This window comes from Vicugna pacos, chromosome 33 (assembly GCF_048564905.1).
Source record: "Vicugna pacos chromosome 33, VicPac4, whole genome shotgun sequence".
NCBI classification, from domain to species: domain Eukaryota; kingdom Metazoa; phylum Chordata; class Mammalia; order Artiodactyla; family Camelidae; genus Vicugna; species Vicugna pacos.
In genome coordinates, this window is record NC_133019.1 from 9,593,657 (window position 1) to 9,613,623 (window position 19,967).

At 49.0% G+C, this 19,967-nt stretch overlaps 1 protein-coding gene across 2 annotated transcripts in view; it reads right to left on the minus strand.

The window, feature by feature from the left end:
• Positions 1 to 254: 254 nt before the first annotated feature.
• GRIK4 (glutamate ionotropic receptor kainate type subunit 4) overlaps positions 255 to 19,967 on the minus strand; it is a 388,102-nt gene continuing 368,389 nt past the window's right edge. For both annotated transcript variants that reach the window (XM_072953873.1, XM_072953874.1), the window contains 4 exons: positions 19,023 to 19,248; positions 14,889 to 15,017; positions 4,347 to 4,465; positions 255 to 1,069 (listed from right to left, as the gene is read on the minus strand). In XM_072953873.1, coding sequence (XP_072809974.1) covers positions 713 to 1,069; positions 4,347 to 4,465; positions 14,889 to 15,017; positions 19,023 to 19,248 — 831 coding nt within the window. In that variant the 3' untranslated portion in view covers positions 255 to 712. The remainder of the gene's footprint in view (positions 1,070 to 4,346; positions 4,466 to 14,888; positions 15,018 to 19,022; positions 19,249 to 19,967) is intronic.

A 19,967-nucleotide genomic window follows, 5' to 3' on the forward strand; every position in this document is an offset into this window, starting at 1 on the left:
CTACACTCCCCGTGGCCCCCGTCACCGCCCAAAAGGGGGCGTTCAGCACCTGGAGTCTGATGTACAGGCCATTCCATATCCTAAAATTTAGGACAAAGGAACAGGGGATTATGGAGACCTTCATTCCCTAACCCAGCCTCCCCCCACCAAGAAAATAAAACAAAGGGTTAGAATTGAGAAGACAGCAAGGAAGAGAGAGGGGGAGGAGAGATAAAGAGAAAACAAAAGAATGTTAACAAAAATATACATACAAATTCAGAAAAGAAAAACTTCCCTGTTGAGTTTAATTTTTTTTTTCTTTTGTCCTGTAAGAACTAGACCGGTACAATGGCCCCTTCCTCAGGGGAAACTCCACTGATGAGTCCACCAACTCATTGGACGGTCTGGGCGGGGACCCCCACCCGGACCCTGTACTTGTGGCGGGAGGGGAAGGCCCACTGGGGGAGGATGGGGCTTGTGGCCTGGAGGGAGGGCGTCCCCTGCCACTCGGGCGCAACGTCTCTGGGTGGCCCCAGCTCCCCGGGCCAGGGCGCTGTCGCTGTCTCCGGCTGGGGTGTCAGGCTCTTTGATCTTCTTTTGTAAAGTTACTGGATCCAAAATCCGGAGAGAAGAGTGGACGCTGTACAAGTCCCGGGGCCCGGCGCACCGCCGCGCTCGCCCAGCGCATCCTGCCTTCGCGTCGGGCCCGAGCGGAGCATCCTGTGCGGCCGGGCTACTCGGGCTCGCTGCTGTTGGTGGCCTTCTCCCACTCCAGGCTCTCCTCGCTGCGCGCCGGCGACGGCCGCGCCCGCAGGCCCTGGAACCGGCGGCACTCGGGGCACACGCGGATGTGCGTGCAGCCGCGGGCCACCAGGGCGGCCTCCTGGGCCAGTCTCTGCGCCAGCTGGTCGGGCTCCCCGGCCCCGCACAGCTTGCCGTTGCTGAGCGTCACGGTGCCCCGGGGCCGGCGCTCCTCGGGGATGGGGGGCCGGGGCGGCGGCAGCGCGGCGCGCCGCCGGCGCGGGTGGACACTGTCCTGACACAGGATGATGCTGCGAAGCTCGGTCACCATCTCCTGGCAGACGGACACCTGCAGGACACGAGGAGGTCACAGCCCAACCTCTCAGAACCAGCCCCGGAGGGCCCCCTGCAGGCTCGGGTGCGGGATGAGGGGGGCAGTGTCTCAAAATTTTATAATCTCAGTTATGAAGCTTGCATGAAGGCCTTTCAATCCACCGCCGCACTCCCATCCCCCACTGAATAGCCAAACGCCCTGCAGACCACCATGCTCACCAGCCCTGCCAGCTGGTGGTCTCATCTTTGAACACCGTCGAAGACAATGCTCTCACCGTGTTGGAAAAGAGCCCCTTCCATTGCTGTTCAACACTGCTTCCTTCTACTGACTTAATTCCTCTCCCTGAAATTTTCATCCATTGATCCCAGTTAAATTTGGTCCTTGAAGCCAAGTAAATAAATAACCCCTCTACCAGACGTCAGTCTTTCAAGTATTTGTAAAAGCAACCATGTCTCTATGAACATTCTGTTCTCAGGCTAAAGATTCTCATTTCTTCTAATCAACTGGTTGTGGCTGGAAAGGATGCATTCTAACAGTAACTGTAACAGTAGTCACTACTGCTGCACGTCTACCATGTCCTGATAAGAATCTCTTGGGTCCAGCTGCATCTCAGAATATTTTGGATTCTGACAAGGTAATACAATTCACATGCCATATACTATGTATCACATCCAGTGGGTCTGGGGCAGACCTTATATTCAAACACATTACTATTTCTGTAGCAGAACGTATAGATGCTCACACCAAGTGAGATAAAGACCATAAACATTAGCCTCAGACAAGTCCAAGTTAAGATTTGTTGCCAAGTTAAGGTTTGTTTGATGTTGCATTGGCATCAAACTTCCAAAAACCTTGGGACTTTCCAAGCTTTTTAGGTTTCAGAATGGCAGGTGAAGAAACATAAACCTGTACCATGACTACTACTGTTACACCCATTTCACAGATGTGGAAATGGAGGCTCAGAGAAGATAACAAATAGCTGACCCAGAATTTGAAACTAAACCTACATACTGCAGAGCGCATGCATGCTCTGCTGAGTTCTCTGCTCTGGGCTGGAAAGGACACTTTCTCCAACCAGGGTGGGAGAAGCAGCTTTCTGTTCTTTCATGTTCTTTCCTCCAGTCTTCCCCTTCTATCGACAGGACATTAACTCTACCATAGTTAAATAGTTAACATAGACTTTATTCTTCTTTATAACGTCGAGAGTGCTTTAACTCCTCACTGAAGTTTTCAAGGTACACCCAGACCACGGGTGAGCTCCTGGGAGAACAGATGTGCATAGATCCTCTCCCTGAAGCAGCTACGGAGAAGCAGTAGCACCTAACGGAACATGGCCTGAGTTAGGACTTGAGACCTGGATTCCAGACCCCGGGTTGTTACTAAAAAGCAGAGACTATAGGCAAGTCACTTAACTTCTCCATGCTTCTAATAATAATTACCACAAAAGCACCACCACCTGCCTTATCTATCGTATGTAACAAGAATATAAGGACATATATTTATTGACTGTCAATCAAGTATCAAACCCTGTGCTTTGCAGGGGAAATACAGGCACAAAAGACTCAGTCCTTACTTTCAGGCAGCGCAATGTCTAGTAGCCAGGCTGATACAAAATAATTGCCACACGGTGTCTAAGTGCTGTGTGCACCAGTTCCAGAGGTGATGGAAAGGAGGAGGAATGAACAACTTTCCGGTCCAGGGGAGAAGGCAGGAGAACAGGGGAAGGTTTCACGGGGAAAGAAACACCAGAAGGAGATCTTAGGAACAGAGAACCATTTAAAGGGTGGACAAAGGGAGAGCCAGTAACGCTGGAAGAGAAATAGGAGGGGAACTGAGAGAGCTCGGAGCCAGGCAGGGCAAGGGAGGAGAGGGCTTCTGGAAGGAACTGTCCACTCCGATGAGGGCCGCACTGAGGTCCAATAAGGCCCAGTGGGTTCTCTTTAGTTTTGTCCATTGGGAGGGGTCAGACCTCTTGGCAATGACCTTTCAGGGCAGGGGTGGGGAGAAGCCAGACTGCCCTGGAGTGAGGCCCAAATGGGAGGTGAGGAAATGGAAGTGGAGGCAGTCAGAGTCCCTGGGATTTCCAGAGGGGAGGGATAGGGCAAGGGGAATGGTCATACGGCTATTATTTTAAAGTATAGGATAAACAAGAGCATATTTTTGGATTTGAGGGAGAGAGCAGGCAGAAAAAAAAATAAAGGGGAGAAAGAGGATTAGCCTAGAGCTGCTGAGGAAAGATGGGAACAAGGCAGCGATAGAAGGATGATCAGAGCATCTGTGGCAACGCCAGGGGGAGGTGTAGCTGTGGGTATATTGTTGGGGGTGTTTAATTGGGAGCTGATCACCTCTGATTTTTGGTGAGGCGGGAGGTAAGCTTAACCTCTATGCACGAAGGAGCCAAGAGGTGTGAGGAGTGGGTGATGGCTTGCAAGTTCTGGGAAGTGGGGAAGAAGCTGGGAACAGAAAAGAAAGAGATTGGCAGGCGGTGTTGTATTGAGGCCCCACGTGAGGCTGGACTGCATTGGCCTGTAGGGTGCGCTGTACTGTTAGGTACCGTTAGGACCTGTTTCTCCAGTGTCAATGAGGGAAGGAGGTTTCAGGTCCATCCAGAGTTGGGAGATTGGCATCGAGGCCAATATACTTTAAAAACCAAATACTGCAAGGAGCACGTAAGCATCTGTGCCCCTTCTCTGAGGCAGAATAGAGGGAGAATGGGATAAAGTCTTATTCCTCCTTCTTAGGCTCTTCCATCTGGATTGAAGTTTATATTAACCCAGTTTCTAAGCCCCGGGTTTGGGGATTAAACGTATTCAAAATCCCTGAGAAGAAAGAAGTCATTCTGAGCCCTCATGAATTGGGATATCTCTAGACCGCTTCACCTGCAAGGCAAAAACATACTGAAGATGGAAGAGTCAAAGCCATCGTTTTCCATTAGTAACCTGGCACTTTTGCCTACTTTTCGTTATACCACATCTTAAATTGTGGTTGTGTAAGACTTTGTTGTTCATAAAACATTTTTCGTGTATTTATTTGCTGGGCTGTTTCAAAGAAGAGTCTGAAGCCCAGAGAGGTTATGAGCCCTCTCTTTGGCTGCATGATTAGTAAGTGATGAAGCATGAACCCAGATCTCGCGCCCTCGGAACGGGGATTCCTTCCCTTGTGCTGTCCTGTGGGCTCCCCACCCTCCTGTGGGGTTTCACAGGTTCGTCTGAAATGACCTTTGTATGTGTGTGCGCCTGTGAACTTGGCCCCGCCTGCCAACACTATCAGTCATACCCCTTAGAAGATTTACCTCAGTAGCTTCTGAGTGTCGGAGAGTCCATAAAAACTCCAACATAGCCATAAAAATGGCCACGATTAAGCCGCAAATAAGAACCACAAAGATTCCACCAATATTCTCCATTCCCAGTCCTGTAAGAAAGTGAGAACAAACCAAAAATAGTGTAAAAGAGCTGGGAGACACCATCATTCTATCAAAAATGTTCCACGGCATTTAAACAACCAGAACCCGAGTCTTGTAGATGTTTTACACACGCATTCCTGGAAGAGATGCAATTGTTCTTTTGGAACAAAAATGCAGCATAGCTGGAGTAGAAGAGGGGAGGGGACATTAGACGCAAGCAGAGGAGACTGGTGAGAAGCTTTCGAAGGCTGTCTGGGGTGGGAGGGGTGGTCCCTTTAAGCAAAAGGCTAAGGCAAAATTTGATCTCGTGTGTAGAGATGTGATGCCAAAATGCCAGTAAATTCTACAGTTTCATTAAAAATTTAGTCGATCTTCCTAATATTTTGTCTGCTTGACATAAAGCAACTGTCTTAACCAAGCTATGGATAGAAAACATCACCAGGGTAGCTCATTAAAAATACAGATTCTTCATCCTTACCCTAGACTTACTGAATCCTTATCTCTGAAGATAGGGCCCAAGAATCCTTATTTTTAAATGCATTTCACAGGTGATTCTTTTCTAGCCAGGCCTCAACGCTGTTTGCAAATTGGTATTTTGGGAAGTATTATTCAAGGCTAAGTTCCTTGAAGTCAGCATAGTTTTTGGTTATAACCTCACTGCCTAGCATGATACCTGGCATCTAATCGATACACAAACGATATTTGTAGAATCACGTGATTGTTTTATTTCCAGTGTCAAACTCTGAGTTAGCTATGTAACTGGAAGCTTTTTTTTTTTTTCAGTACTAGAGAAATCTAAACTTTAGGAGTGTCCTAAACAAATGAAACCCTGATTCAACAGGGGCCATAATCATAAACCAAAAAGCATCTTTCATTCAGGAAAATGCCAAGAGGGTAGCTTGCGTCCCGTGTCATTGTGGAATGCCTGCACGTTTGCGTGTTTGTTCAACCAGCAGTGTTTTCACGGGGCACAGAGCTACGTCAGTGTCAGGGAAAGCCAGCTTGACACAACACTAAGAGACAAGCCACCCATCAGGAGCAGAAACCTGACACTACTTTCTGCACTTCAGAAGGCTAGAAAAATCGCCCTAGCAAGTCATTCAAGATGTCTTGGGTTTTCTCTCACAAAGTCTCAAATGGAGATCTGTTGCTTTTTGTTTTGTTTTATTTTTGCAATAGCACAGCGCGATGCAGCGGCTGCCTACACTAATGCTCTGCTAGAGTGGCTCCGAGGGCTCCCAGAATGAATGCGTCCAACGGACTCTGTACTCTGGTATGCAGGTCCACACAGCCAGCTGTTGAGTACTTGTGTGAATCCAAGATCCTCTGTTTTGAATAATCAAAACCAAGAAGTATCTTAAAAACTCAATTCCTAGGGGAGGCATGTAGGGTTTGGAGTAGGTTTCCACCTCCCAAGAGGAAGGTGCTTGGGCTTCATTTGAACACCTGTCCCTCCAACCAGGACCATTTGGACAGAAGGTTTTTTGACCAGAGGAACATCAGGGGGACAAAAAGGATACCTAAGGGGACTCTTCAAGGACCTAGCTGAGGTGAGCAGGCAGCTGCTCCAGCCACAGCTGTAGGGGTGGTGAGAACAGGCATTGGGATGTACCACTGAGCATCATGGACAGACTAGTTTCTCCAGCCCTCCCTTGGGGAAGGGAGGGGTCCCCAGTGAAGAGGAAGCGACAACTGTGATACCAAGGATGCCGACCTGTTCAGGCAAACAGGACCCCAAGTGACTCTTGAGGTACAAGAGTTTCCTATAGCCTTGGGACAGCTCTGCCTGATGCAGAAAAAAGACTAAGATGCCCTTGAAGGGGCTTGACCTCTCACTGTGTTCCTGCAGAGGAGGTGTCCTCGTGGGGCCCCAGTTCTGCCCCATGGGCTCTAGTGCTTTCCCTGTCACCCTCAGCCACCCCCCCAGCCCTCCCCACCGGCTCCTTCCCTCAGCACACACACACACACTCACGTCCTTTCCTTCTTAAAGAAAAATAAAAATCCTTCTTCCACCTCCAGCTCTGCCTAGTGAACACCCTTCTCTTTCCTTCCTTCCCTGGCCAAGCTTTTTGAAACAGTTGTCTATATCAGAACTATTTTAAGACAGCCCTTAAAACACTTACATTTAGAGGCCCCCATCTCCGAGGGAAGCAAGTAGAAGAAAAGGCACCCACATCTTATGTTAAATGCATTTAAAATTTTTTGCTTCTGGTGGGAAAGAGTGGCAAAAAACAGTTAATTTATAATTGGTGGTGATTTCTCAGCAATTGTTGTGCATACAAGAGCATGTTTGCAAAAGGAGAAAAATCTAACCAAAAAAAAAACTGCTTCTAAATGTAATGAAGTTTTTATGAATATTACATTAAAAAATTAATGAAGTCGAAACAATGTTACATTTTGGAGATATTTAATTACACATGTCTTAATTTAATTTTGCAGTTTTCTTTTTGCATTTTGGAGCTAATAATTTTTTTCAGACCTCAAACATAATTCTGGACGCTTGAAAAGCTTTTAGGCGCTAGGTAGTCTGTCTAGGGTATCTGAAGGAGAAAATGATTCTGTTCTGAATTCACTTTTATTCCCCCGAATAGTCATTCCTCATCCCTTGCAATTCTGTTTTGCACCATGAAAACCAAGCTTACCGAGGGCACCAACGAACAGTTTGTTTCTAACCTACTGGAAAATTTCCAGTCCTGATCAAACCTCTTGTAATACTTGACATTGTCAACCACACTCCCTTCTTGGCTTTTTTGTTTGTTGTATGTTTTTTGGGAGGGAGGTAATTAGGTTTTTATGTATTTATTTAAATGGAAGTACAGGGGATTGAACCCAGGACCTTGTGCATGCTAGGCATGCACCCTACCACTGAGCTATACCCTCCCTCCTCCTTCTTGGATTTTTATAAAGCCATTGCTCCCTGCTCTCCTCCAATCTTCTCGGTTGCCTTTGCCTGCTCTCAGGCACATTTCCCTTCTCCCTGCATTTGGTCTCTTGCCTCTCCTCCATGCACTGTCCTGCTGATTTTACCTCCTAAATTCTTTTCGATCTCTTACCCTTCTCTCTATCTCTCCTACCACTCCCCTAGTTCAAGCCCCCACTATCTCTTGCTTGGACTTCAGCAGCAGCCTCCAGGGCTGATTTCCCTGCCCGTAGCTATGTCCTCCTCCACTCTACCCTCCAGAGTTGTCTGAGTGACCTTGCTGATCAGAAGCTTTCTGATACATCGTGCATCACTCTAATATTGCATGAAATAATACGCCAGTTTAATGTGCTATCTCTGGATTTCCCACTAGACTATGATTTCCTTGAGGGAAAGATCCATGTCTTGGTCAATTCTGTAACCCCACAATCATGGGCTTGGCTCATCATAAGAGCCCCATAAAGGTTGAAAAAAAAATGAGCAGACAGAAAGAGGATGAAGACATCTCAGATGGAGAAGCCTGCATTATCAAAACGCAGAGTGTAAGCCTGAATTACCAAAAGCTTTGGCTCCATAGTGTGATATGTACTCATTCCTAATTAAATGTTTAAAATAATAGTAAAGAGTGACAGCCCTTGTCAAGTGCTCCCAGCCTGGTGACAGAGGCAGGTGGCCCAGACCGCACTGAGTGGCTGGCCAGAATGGGGCAGAATATGACGTGGACAATCAGCGACAGGGACTGACCGTACGTGGTCCGGGGCAGGTGCGGGGACAGAGGGGACGGCTCTAAAGGGACAGGTGATCTATGTCGGGATGATCTTGATCAGATTGGAGAAAGCTTCTTGGAGGAGCTCAGGTTTGAACAGGATGCTGGTAGAAACCATGAGTCACCGAAACACCCCACAGCCTTTCTTTCCCAGCTCCTCGTGTTTCAGGGCCAGCATGTTAACCGCGGGTGCTGGCTCCAGCCAGCTGACTCCTGGCTGAGTGGCCCCCTCCCCCTAGGAGCCAGGCTTGTATATCGTTCATGCCTTTAGGAATTTATTGGAAAGTGGAGGCGAGAAGAGATTGCTGGCAGAGTCGGAGTTGAGAAACAGATGGAGCGGGGAGCAGGAAGCGGGAGTCAGGAGGGAGCAGCAGTTCCATTTAACGCTGTCATTAGTCACTCTCCCAGAAGTCAGATGCCTTCCCCGGCTCACAGTCATCACTCGGAGGTGGACTCCCTCCATTCTGACCCCAAGGCCCTCGCTGTACCCACAGATGCCTCCACACCGGCCGGGGGGTCGCCTCATCACCCCCTCCCTTCCCTTCTTCAGATGGGACCACACAGAAGCCATCTAGACAGACGGCGTTCCAACTGAGATTTTCTCCTGACGCTTGAGTCTCCGAGCCTTAGCTCTGCCCCGGCAATGACTGGATTAACTGAAATGGAATCGAACTCTCCCACAAGCTCCTGGTTGATTAAGGACTAACTTTGGTTGGTCCCTCACAGCTTGTCCACAAACACAAATGATAGCTGACAAGTGCAAACGAAGAACTTTCTTTGTGTCTAGAACTACAGACAGGAATGGCAACCTGGAAGGGGGTATCTCTGAATAGATCTGACTCTCCACCCATCCACCCACCTGCCCTGCCTTTTCATCGGCAAATAATCGCTTCTTGGATTCAAGTGCAAGTATGTCTCAGGCCTTAAAACTGGGGTGTAACTCCAGGCAGCACTGTGGAAATTTGCAACTCTGATGCAGGGAAGCTCCTTTGAACAGGAAAAGCAAAGAGGCAGAGGCCACAGGAGCCACAGAAGCAGGCGCAGAGAGAGGAGAGACTGGTGTCACAATCCTGCCAAGGGACAGTGAATCCAGTCTTTGACGTCAGTCAACACACCTTTCTTAAGGAGCTTCCAGGGACTAAGCGCTGTGCCTGGCGCTGAAGTTCTGTGCGATATTCCACATCGAAAACATCTGACAAGAACATGCACTTTTTGATCAACATGACTTTAAAGCACTTACAATTTCAGAGTCACATTCATCTACATCCACGTAAATACATTAAACGGTCCCATCTCCACGGACTTATCTGTTGTAAATGGCAACTTCACGTGCCCACGTGGGACCTTCCCAGAAACCATAAAGCGACTTGTCACGTTTGTGCTGCTGAGGCCTGTGGAACACTAAGTTTGCCATTTCTTCTTGTATTCACTGTGACATCTGTTGACTAGACCTAGCAGATTCTGGAGAGAGTGACAGAGTAGGGACAGGGACCCAGAACATATGAAGGATGGGAGAAGCATCTGATAAATTCTGCAATTTATCAAAACACAAGTTCTGGGAGAGGCACTTCACAATTTATCAAAATATGAGTTCAAACGTCTCATTTTTAAAGAAACATTCACTATCTCATTCAATTATCATCAAAAATACCATAAAGAAGGCCCACTGGAAGAGCATTTTACTGTTAAAGAAACACAAAATTCAGATAACTTCAGAAATTTGCCCAGGCCTTTGGAGCTAAGATGTGAAATCTAGATAAACCTGACTGCCCAGCTAATGTTTATAGAAATAGAGCTGCCCTTTGTGAATGTTTACTATGACCGAGCTTACCAGCCTAAACCTTTTCATTCCATCTTAACAGTTGTCACATTTTACCTCCATCTTCCTGACAAGGAACCAAGGTCCTAGAATCAGGTAAAGTTGCCCAGGGCCCCATGGCTGGCAAGCACCAGAGCCAAACAGAAGCCAGAGCCTGAGCCCTCATCCCTACCCTACCCCGCCTCTCCCCAGAACTGGGGTCCCTCATGGCCCCTCACGTGGTGGGGGTGCAATTACAGAACCCAGCCTGGCTCCCGGATGACTGAGTTCATTCCTAGGACCCCACACCCCAGAGTCACTGGAAAAGAGGGTCCTATGGATAAGCCATTAATTCCACTTATAAAATCCCTTTCTCTCCTTGGGAACATTACATCAAATATTTGAATCAATGATTTATTGACTTAATTTTGGCTCACTTTCCAGACAAAGTGGGGCTGCCGTCTTTATAATTGCTGACCTCCTTTGATGCAGACACACCGGGTCGCAGTTTGCCTCTGTTTCTGATCAGGCTTTCTGGCTCCCACCCCTGAGTTTCTCTGTCTCTCCACAATCTAATTTGATTAGGAAGAGGCTTCCTCTGCAAACATCCCTTCGAGACACTATCTAAACTCCCATATTCAGGTTTCCAGTCCTGGCTCTCTCCAGAGAAACCAGAGAACCAGGATAATAGTGCTGGGTCCCCAGAGAAGAAAGAGAGAGGCACATGTCCCCAGAATTGCCCCACCCCCTCATCACTGGCCCCCACTCTCGCTAAGATGTCTCACATTTTCATTCCCGCTATGCCAGACAGCAAACTTCCTGCTCTCTAAGGACTTTGTGAGTCAACGCCACCAGCCTCTTTTCCATCCTTGAAAGAGGACCCTGATTTTCACAGCCTGGTGGTATATTTATGTTCCTTTGAAGCCTGATTGTGAGCCTGTTTTTCAAGATAAAAGTATTTAATTTCTTTGGAATTCACCGACTACCTTTTTGTCTGGCGATTGTTTTGCAAAGCCTTCGGTAATCCAATCCCCTTGAATTGGGATGCTGGCATCTGCGAGTGGCTAGCGATATTTCTTTTTATAGGAGATGGTGAGAAAATAAATAAAATAAATGTTTTTGAAAAGGCAAGGCAGAAGAAAATGAAGCAGCTTGGAATGAAGCCTGCTTCTTTTTGTAATTCTCCAGTCTTCCACATGATCTGCCATTTCGTTTCTCAGCTGCGTATGAGGGGAGACGGTCACTGAGCTAGAGGCAGGGAAAGAAATAGGGGGAGAGGAAGTGAAGGGGTAATGTTGTGGTTCTCACCAGCGCCAAGTGAGACCTGGCAAAAAGACTCAGGATCGGTGGCATCATCCCAATGTTAGGATTCTTCTCTGGAATTTGGCAGTGATGCAGGAGCTGTAATATTGGATTAGAAGTGGGGTAGAGTCAGATCCTCTTCTCTGAAATTCTCACATTTTAATAGGATAACAAAGTAGAAGAGGATTACGTCGTGAGGCACCACACATCGTCTGCTAGCTTCTAATTGATGTCACTCTCGGAGGTCTCTGAGAAAATGACCCCCCACACACACACGGTTCCCTTCACCTCCATCCCTCCTGCGTGTTCCGTCTCCCCCTCCTTCCTTTAGGCACATCTGGAAGCCAACTGATTCCAATCACGGAAAAAAAGATCCCTCAGCAGTTGCATTGGAAAGCAAATGAAAATGACTGCTCTTGTTCAATTTGAGACCCAAGGAAAACACAGTCCTGTGCTTCCCTTCCTGACCACCGTGAAAGACTTGGGGGAAGAGATCTTCTGGGTCTTGCTGAGCCTGTCCTCCTGCCACGGGATGGGGGTCTCTTGCACAGTGAGTTACACTCCGTGAGTCTGACGGCTAATTTGTCAGAGACCGAGCAGCAGTTCCGTTCCTTCCAGGCTAGGGCTTCTGGTCTGGCTTGGGGGAGTTCACGGGGACTTTTGCTCAGCCGGAAAGCCTTTTAGCCTGTCTGAGTAATGTTTGTTTGGGTTTCAGCCACGGCAGAACTGGGGCCACTGCATTAAACTGGCGCTAGATGCTGTGGCTGGGATGGCAGCCCAAGCCCTGGCTCTTAGGGTGATTTGCACAGCATCTCTCAGACAGCCCCCTCTTGGACATCACCGCTTAGTGATACAGCTCACCCTCTCATTGCAAAGGACAACTGCACAGAGGCAAGTGAACATCAGCTAGTTGATAGAACCCTAGCATCCTCTGAAGCACGTGGGACCTGGGCAGGATGACTTCCGCTGTTCATTTCCCCTCTTCATCTGCTCAGTTCTCTTCTCCTTGCCAGGGACCATTGGGTCTCCAAGTGCTGAGAGGAGAGAAGCCTCATGCTCACTCCTTTCCATCTTCCCTGTCTCCCCTCTTCATCCATCCTGAAATTCTGCTGTCCAATCCGTCTTCCTAAACCTCTGTGGGATGGGGAAGAATTTCCCAAACCAACCACTCTGCAAAAATTACAAGTTAATTTTTCTATAAATGTACCTAATTTCTATCTCAAACTCCTATTTCCACCTGATTGCCAAAAACATAGAGATTTCTTTCTGTTTAAATTTCAGGTTCACTTTCAGTTAATGCCATGTTTTCCCTGTTCCCCCTTCCCTCCTGGATGTATTTCAGGTCTCAGGGTGGGAAGGAGATTATGTGTCAGGAGGGTGGGAGGTTTAGGTGTCTGGTCTTAAGGCTAGATTCCACTTAGATTTCCAATATCCTTGTCTGGGACCCAGGAAAATGCAGGGCCCTCTCTGTCCTGGGTCCCCATGTGCCATCTCTCATGCCCTCACTCTACCGCAGCATGACACATATTTCTGGGGCATGCCAAACTTCAGGAGCAAGCAAAAATCTCTTAACCTCCTGGAATTCCCCACGAATCTAGGAGTTGTGTCTGCCTTTCTCCATCTCCCAGCGGGGCACAAGGCTCCTTTGCAGGGACACTCCACATTCTCACGTATCCTTTCCTGCTCAGAAGCTCTCTGCTCCCACCAGGGCCCCTTTTCTCTGCCTTGCAGACCAGGCGGCCTGGCTCTTTAAACTTCCAGTGTCAAGTTTAAGCCAAGCTTCCTTCAGGTCCTGGCCTTCTGTATTCCAAAATCCTTTTCTAGCAAATCAAAAACCATGGCTTCTAAGAACATTGTCTCTGCTGAGGTGTAAGGACATTAAATAAACATGCCTGTATTATGTAGTAAAGTGTAAAATTCACATGTGTTTTTAGGACAACACAGAAGACTTTAAGGAAATTCCAGGCATGTTGGGCTGCTTTAGGCTGTGTCCCCAGATCCCCAAGAGGGCAAACTTAGTTTCCTCTGTCATTAATTCCTTCTACGGGACAGTTTGAGACACACTGGTTTGCAGTCCAAATGCCTTCACCTGGTTTTCAATGCCCTCTTCACTCCAGCCTCCTCCTACTTACCCAAACCAATTTCTGAGTGTGACCGCTATGTTCTACCAGGTGCCTCTTGCCTGGACGCCCCCCTCCCCCCTTCCTTTCCTATTCTGGTCCTAGGCATCTTCAACATCTAGTTGAATCTCTCAAACCCACAAAAGTCTCTGGATAGTTTTCTCTGTACCTCCCCCATTTCTTTTTCCTTCCCAACAAACAGAGTTAGTCTCCTCCACGTTTGACCTTTGGGGATTGGACAGCCAGGAAGCGTGTGGCCTCCCTGGGCTCCCACCAGAGAAGGGGCAATGCTTCTTCTAAATTACAACGGGCTTGCCCCCGCAGGTTCGCATCCCCCAGCCCTCCCCTTGCGGGATCAAGATCCCCACGGAGACAATTAGAAGCACAAAGACACCACTTCACTGTCTCATCCTGGGTAATCATTCATGCTGAGCGGGGAGCCAGGCACACAGATCATTCATTTTACTCCTCAGCTGCCTCCAGGGGTAGAGCGTGTGTAGGTAAATTCTTTGCATATTTTAGCAAGGCTGCGGCAGGTTACTAGGCTGACCATATGATTTATTGTCCAAACCAGGACATTTTGAGGATGAAAGGGCATGCTAAAAATAACGAACAGGCATTAACCGATCTACGACAGGTGTAACCCAAGACTATCTGGACACACCAGGCTGTATGTTCCCCCTACAGAAAATGCTGGGTGTTCAGGGACCCTCGGCACTCCTAACTACACGGGTCCGTCAGCGACTGCTTTTCATCCAGCTGGATTTAAGACCCATTCATTCATTCACTCATTCAATAAAATATTCACGTGCCAGGCCCTGTCGACAGCCCTGGGGAGACAAACGCTGCTCTCGTAAAACTTACGTTCTGATAGAAGAGGCAGAAAGTGAATAAATTAATAGAAAGCATCATGTCAGGGAGCGATAAGCTCCAAAAAGAAAAATAAAGCAGAGCCGAGGTGAGCGGGGTTGCGGGGGAAGACCTCTCTAACGGGGCGTCCTCAGGGGCAGCGTGCAGGCCTCGAGGAGGCAGCAGGCTGGGAGGCTCGGGGAACAGAAGGAAAAGGGGGAGGCCAAGGGAGCAATAGGCAGGGCCTGGAGGCCACAGAAAGGTTGAATTTTGTTCTGAGTGAGATGGGAAGTCACTGGAAGGTTGATCCAGGGAAAGGCTGCAATCTTATGTGGGTCTTAAAAAGAATCCCTCTGGCTACTGGTGGAGAACAGACTGCCGAGGGGCGCGAATAAGGAAAGGAGACCAGGCTATGATAAGCCATGCGATAGGCCACGCAGAGCCCGGTGGAAGAGGTGGTGTTGGGGCGGAGGTGGACTCTGGAAACACGGTGGAGGTTGGGTCTCTAGGACCTGTGAGCCAGTGGGAGCCAAGACTCCAGGGCAGGACTGATCCCAGCCAGTCCCGGCCTGGCCCTTCCGAGGCTTGCTCTCCACATGTCCGAGCAGTCATTACCTGGAACTCGGGCACTGGAGACGAGCAGCTCTGGTCCCCAGGCAGGAGGGGAGGCCCTTACCTTTGGCTCTGTGGTCCTCCTCCTTGGGGCACCTGCCCCCTTCCCACCACTTGCGCTTCAGAATTTCCAGGCGGTTGTTCTCCTGCAGCTGGAGAATGGCCAGGTCAAACTCGTCCCGGAAGACCGAGCCTGTGGGTCACAGGAGAGTCCGGGACACAGGAGGTGAGCGCCCTCGTCTGCATCACACAGCTCCCTTCCTGGTAAACCTCCCTGCCACCCTGCCCTGTGACATAGGAGGGGAGTGACAGAGGGGTCCCCGCAGGCGTGCTCTCTCCACTTCGCCCACACCGAGGACTCTTCGTGGAAAGGAGCGAGTTCTGGGTCCACACAGGGCACACTCAGGAGTTTTCTTGTTTCCTTCTCTCCACACTGGCTGGGATGCCCAGTCCATGGCCAAGAGCCCTGCCTGCCTGCGTCAAGTGACAGCCTTCCGGCAGCTGTGCCACCCACCTCCCCATCTGGGCGCCACCACCTTCTATGTGAGTTAATGCGCGAAGCTGGTTGCCATGTTCCCCATCCGCCCGCCTCCAGGAGGCCAAGGAGGGAAACATTCTGGGACACAAACCTCTCAGTCAGCCAGTTGTTTATTCCCTACTTCATTTAAATTAGTTTCTCAGGCACTTGTAACTCTCACTATGTTAACACCCGACAGTGGTTTACTCGGAGCTGCCACCATCCGAGAGAAGAGCCCTCGAGAGCGGGTGGAGGCTTCCTCTCCTGCTTCTGTGCAGAGAACGGGTCTGGGGCATCCGCAGCCCTCACAGCTGCCCCGTCCGTCACCCCGTTTATACCACGCCTCCCTCCCTCCTTAACAGAAGGCTTCCGTTGAGGGCAATTCTTTTTTTTTTTTTTTTTTTAATTTTCAGAACGGAATATGGTCAAGGAGCTTTGGTTCTGGAATTTAGGTTTAATCACAAAAACAGGCTTAAATGAAACCGTGGAAAACTCGATGCCCCAGCACAGGCCGAGGCCTGAGATCATGAAGAAAAAGCTGCCAGGAGGCTGGGAATCCACTCAGCTGCCCAGTTTTCTCGCCCAAGCTCTGTGAAGGCCTGATGTGGACAGAGGCCCCAGGGAAAAGGGCTCTCGTGAAGGATACAGGCAGAGGCCGGAACAAATAGACCCATGCTCTCAAACGTTCACACGTACAGGAATCCCCTGCGAATCTCGTCCACCTGCAGACTCTGATTCAGTGGGTCTGGGTCGGGGCCGAGACTCTGCATTTCTCACAAGCTCCAAGGTGGTACCTTGCCACTGGACCACGGACTGCACTTTGACAGCTAAGGAATTAGATCCATTCCCAGATCGCTCAGGACTCTTAACAGCCCATGGTGACTCCATGGATAGAGCCTTCCCTGCTGGAGCTATGACGATGCTGGGACATACAAACCCCCAGCCTGCAGCACCTCGTGTACAGTAGGCACTTAACGCACATCTGCCGTGATGGCCTCCTGACCTAACGGATGCGGTTAGGGGGTGAGATTAATGAACCTTCCAGGTGTAGAGACAACTGTCCAGCCCAACAAGCATTTCAAGCAGTTTTCAAGGCATCTCCAACCCAACTTCAACAGCACATCAGAGGCCCCAGGAAAGGATTATTCTGCCTACTCCACGTTTGCCTACTTAGCACCTAAACTCCCTGACTTTTCACCTCATTCTTTGTTCTGTTTCAATTTTCCTGGGTCCAACCACATTGCTTATTCTCTAGCCACGCCCTTACTTACCACTTAAGTATGACACACATGCTTGACTTCCCTGGACCTAAATTCTGTCTCATCAGTGGACTGTGCGATGCTCTTCTCTGCCTGATCGAAAAACCTGGGCTAGCTCACAGCTCACCTTCCCCGTCTGTCCTGGCCTGTCGAGCTGGTGGACCCATGTGGCAACACGGTCTGGGGAGTGAAATGCTGGTCTTGGAGACAAGCATTCCAGGCTCAAGCCCAGCTTCTCTGTCTACTCATTCTGTGACCTTGGACGAGTAACTTATCAGCTCTGAGTCTCAGTTCTATCCTCTAGGGGAAGGACCACATCTACCTAAGACTAAATAAGAAAACACATGTGGAAACACCTGTTCTGGACCAAATGCATTTCCCTCCCCTTTTCCTTGGTGATCGATGAAAATGTCTAGAGCCAGGCTGCTTTATGTCAACTCTCTATAGATTTGTTCCTTGAAAACTTTGGAAGCACTTGACATTTCAGTTAAATTTGTTAAATTGCCAGAGCATTACCAAGGTGCACCTTAAGTTCATTTTGTAGTTCACGCCACCATCTTGAAACAAAATGTCAGCCAGTAAGTTTCTCAGAGGGGCCCATTATCTGTAATATTAATGGAATCAATGAAATATGATGCTCAGTGGAGAGTACGCAGGTGCCCAGAGTGAGGCCTCTGGTTTACAGAGCTGCTAGTGTCAGAATTGACAGAGTTCAAGGATGAACCATGTGATTGCCTCTGTTCACTGGCTTCGTTTCTGATCAGCCTTTAAGAAGTCATCTGCTTTTATCAAATATCATAGGGAACAGTGGAAAAGATGGGAAGGGCAGTGATGTTCCCCAAAACAGGCCAAGTGTGAGACACTTGGTAAGCACCTGACCAGATTACTGGGTTTAACCTTCATCGTAATGCTGTGAGGTAGCTATTAGTAAGCTGATTTTACAAATGAGATAACTGAGACTCAGAGAGGTTAAATAACCCATCCAAGGTCCCACAGCCAGTAACAGGGGCGCATTCTCAGGTCTGCTTGACTCCAATCCATGCCCTTCACACAACACAGGTATAAAAGAGGTCTATAATTTAGAGAGTTCTGAGTTAGGCAACGATCAAGATAGGGGTGTATAGGGTAACAACAAAGATGCACAGACCACATCAATCTCTGTATCAATTTCCCCACATGATCTGATGGCTTCGATGCCTGCTTGTTCCTCTGCTGCCTCGAGCAGGACACACTTGAGGTCATCCCTGGACAGGGATGGCCCTCTGCAACGTGGCTCTCCATGGTGGGTGGAGGAAGGGTGCAAGTCCAGATCACCTGGGGAACATTTTCAGATCTCCTCCACAATCATCATGTGCAGTAAAAGTGTTCCCCTGCACCTTCTGGTAGAGGGACCATCAGCAGGGGAAGGCCTAAAGTAGGAATATTCCTTTAGAAAGCACAGCTGGAGTACCTTTCTGGAAGCCAGACTTCTCTACCCTCCAATAACGAGCCGATGGCATGGTCAGCAAGCAGAATATCAGGGCTTTCCCGCCCATCCTCCGCCACCTATGCTGACTGGGAGTCAAGAGATCCGTCAGACCCACAGATGATTGGAAAGCCACCTCCTCGAATCACATCAGTCCCCTTTCGTAGTAAAACATTCCCCAGAGACACTAATAGCAAAATTACCTCACTTGAGTCCTACTATGTCCCTTTCCACCACTAGAAGAGGTGTCAACTGACGGAGAAATGGCCAAAGGGCAGGAAGCGGGAGGTGGGGAGAACAAAAGGCCGAAAGAACCCACCAAGGGCATCCATGTGCCCTTCAATAATTAATCAGTTAATAACTAGTCAATTCACCCTTCAGGAAGCAAGAATTGAGAACTGACCACTGATGACTGGAAGTATGTGGGTTTGCTTTTTAAAAACAAAACAAAACAAAACAAACAACTCAAGAATGCCAGGGGTTTGGGGAGAGGGAGGGAGGGATGAATAGATGGAGCACAGGGGATTTTTAGGGCGATGAAACTATTCCGTACGGTACTATAGTGGTGGCTACGTGTCATTATGCATTTGTCAAAGCCCATAGAACGTACAACATCAAGAGTGAACCCTAATGTAAACTATGGAATTTGGTTGATAATGATGGGCCCATGTTGGTTCATCAATTGTACCAAATATGCCGCACTGGTGGGGGATGTTGAGGGTAGGGGAGTATATCTATGTGTGTGGGGGGACTATGTGGGAACTCTGTATTTTCTGCTCAGTTCTGCTATAAACCTGAAACTGCTCTAAAAAAATAAAGTCTATTAATAAAAAGAAAACCAAAAGAGGATGCCCGCCTCAAGCCCCCGTTAGACGGGCTCTAGGAACAGGGGCCGGGGTTCGGCGCCGGAGCCTGCCTGGGCGGAGCTACCCGCGGGGCCGCCGCTCTCCCGCATACCGACGGGCATGCCGATCCCATAGCCCTTGGTGTCCAGCAGGCCCCCAATCTGGGTGAGGTTGCAGTTGCGCTGCCGGTAGTACTCATTCATGGTGGACTCCAGGAGGAAGGCGTAGTTGGAATTCAACACCCTGGCGATCCCCTCCTCCGTGCTCTTCACAAACACGCTCGGCTGCTTGGAGTACATGTAATTCCACATGCGCTGGTAGGTCTGGTAGCGGGAGTTCTGGGGAAAGAGCACAAGCCAGCGGGTTGGGAAAAGAGGGAGGAAGCAGGGGTTTAGACTGAGAAGTCTGCCCCTTCTGCTCCTCAGTCCCCCTTGTGATGGCCAAGAACCTTCTCCCTGCCATCTCTCAGCTGCCACCGCTTTAACGGCAGGAGGAGAGAGCTGTGCTTCGACACTTTTGCAGAAAGACAGAGAAGGAACAGGGTCCGAAGGCGCTGTGAACGGCCTACTGGTTCAATAATTGTTTTGCCTCATCCACCCTCCAGAGGTCTTCCGTTGCCAACTGCATGTTCTGACCCAAGTGAGAATGGAAATTCTGGCCGTGTCCTCCGCTCTCCTCCAGCGTGGAGACACTGAACCCGGGTTCACTCTGGACTTCCAAGGGACATCAGCTGAAGGAGCAGGGCCAGCTGTCCTCTGTCAGCCCAGAGCCCATCTACCAATCACATATCCAGCACTGGCTTCTACTTTACAGATAATAACAAGACGGAGAGGATTCTAGGGGTCTACCCGAGCCCTGCGTTTGCAACAGCAAACAGAACTGAGACTGATATGGGAAACAAAACTGAAGGCCTTGGACTTGTTTCACATGAAAATGAACTTCTAGGGTCTTTGGTTGGTTGGACACCCCTTAACTCCGGGGGAATTGGCTTCCCTAGAAGAAGCAAATGGAGATGATTCCAGTATCCGACCCAGCTGTCAGCCTTGGTGATCAGTCA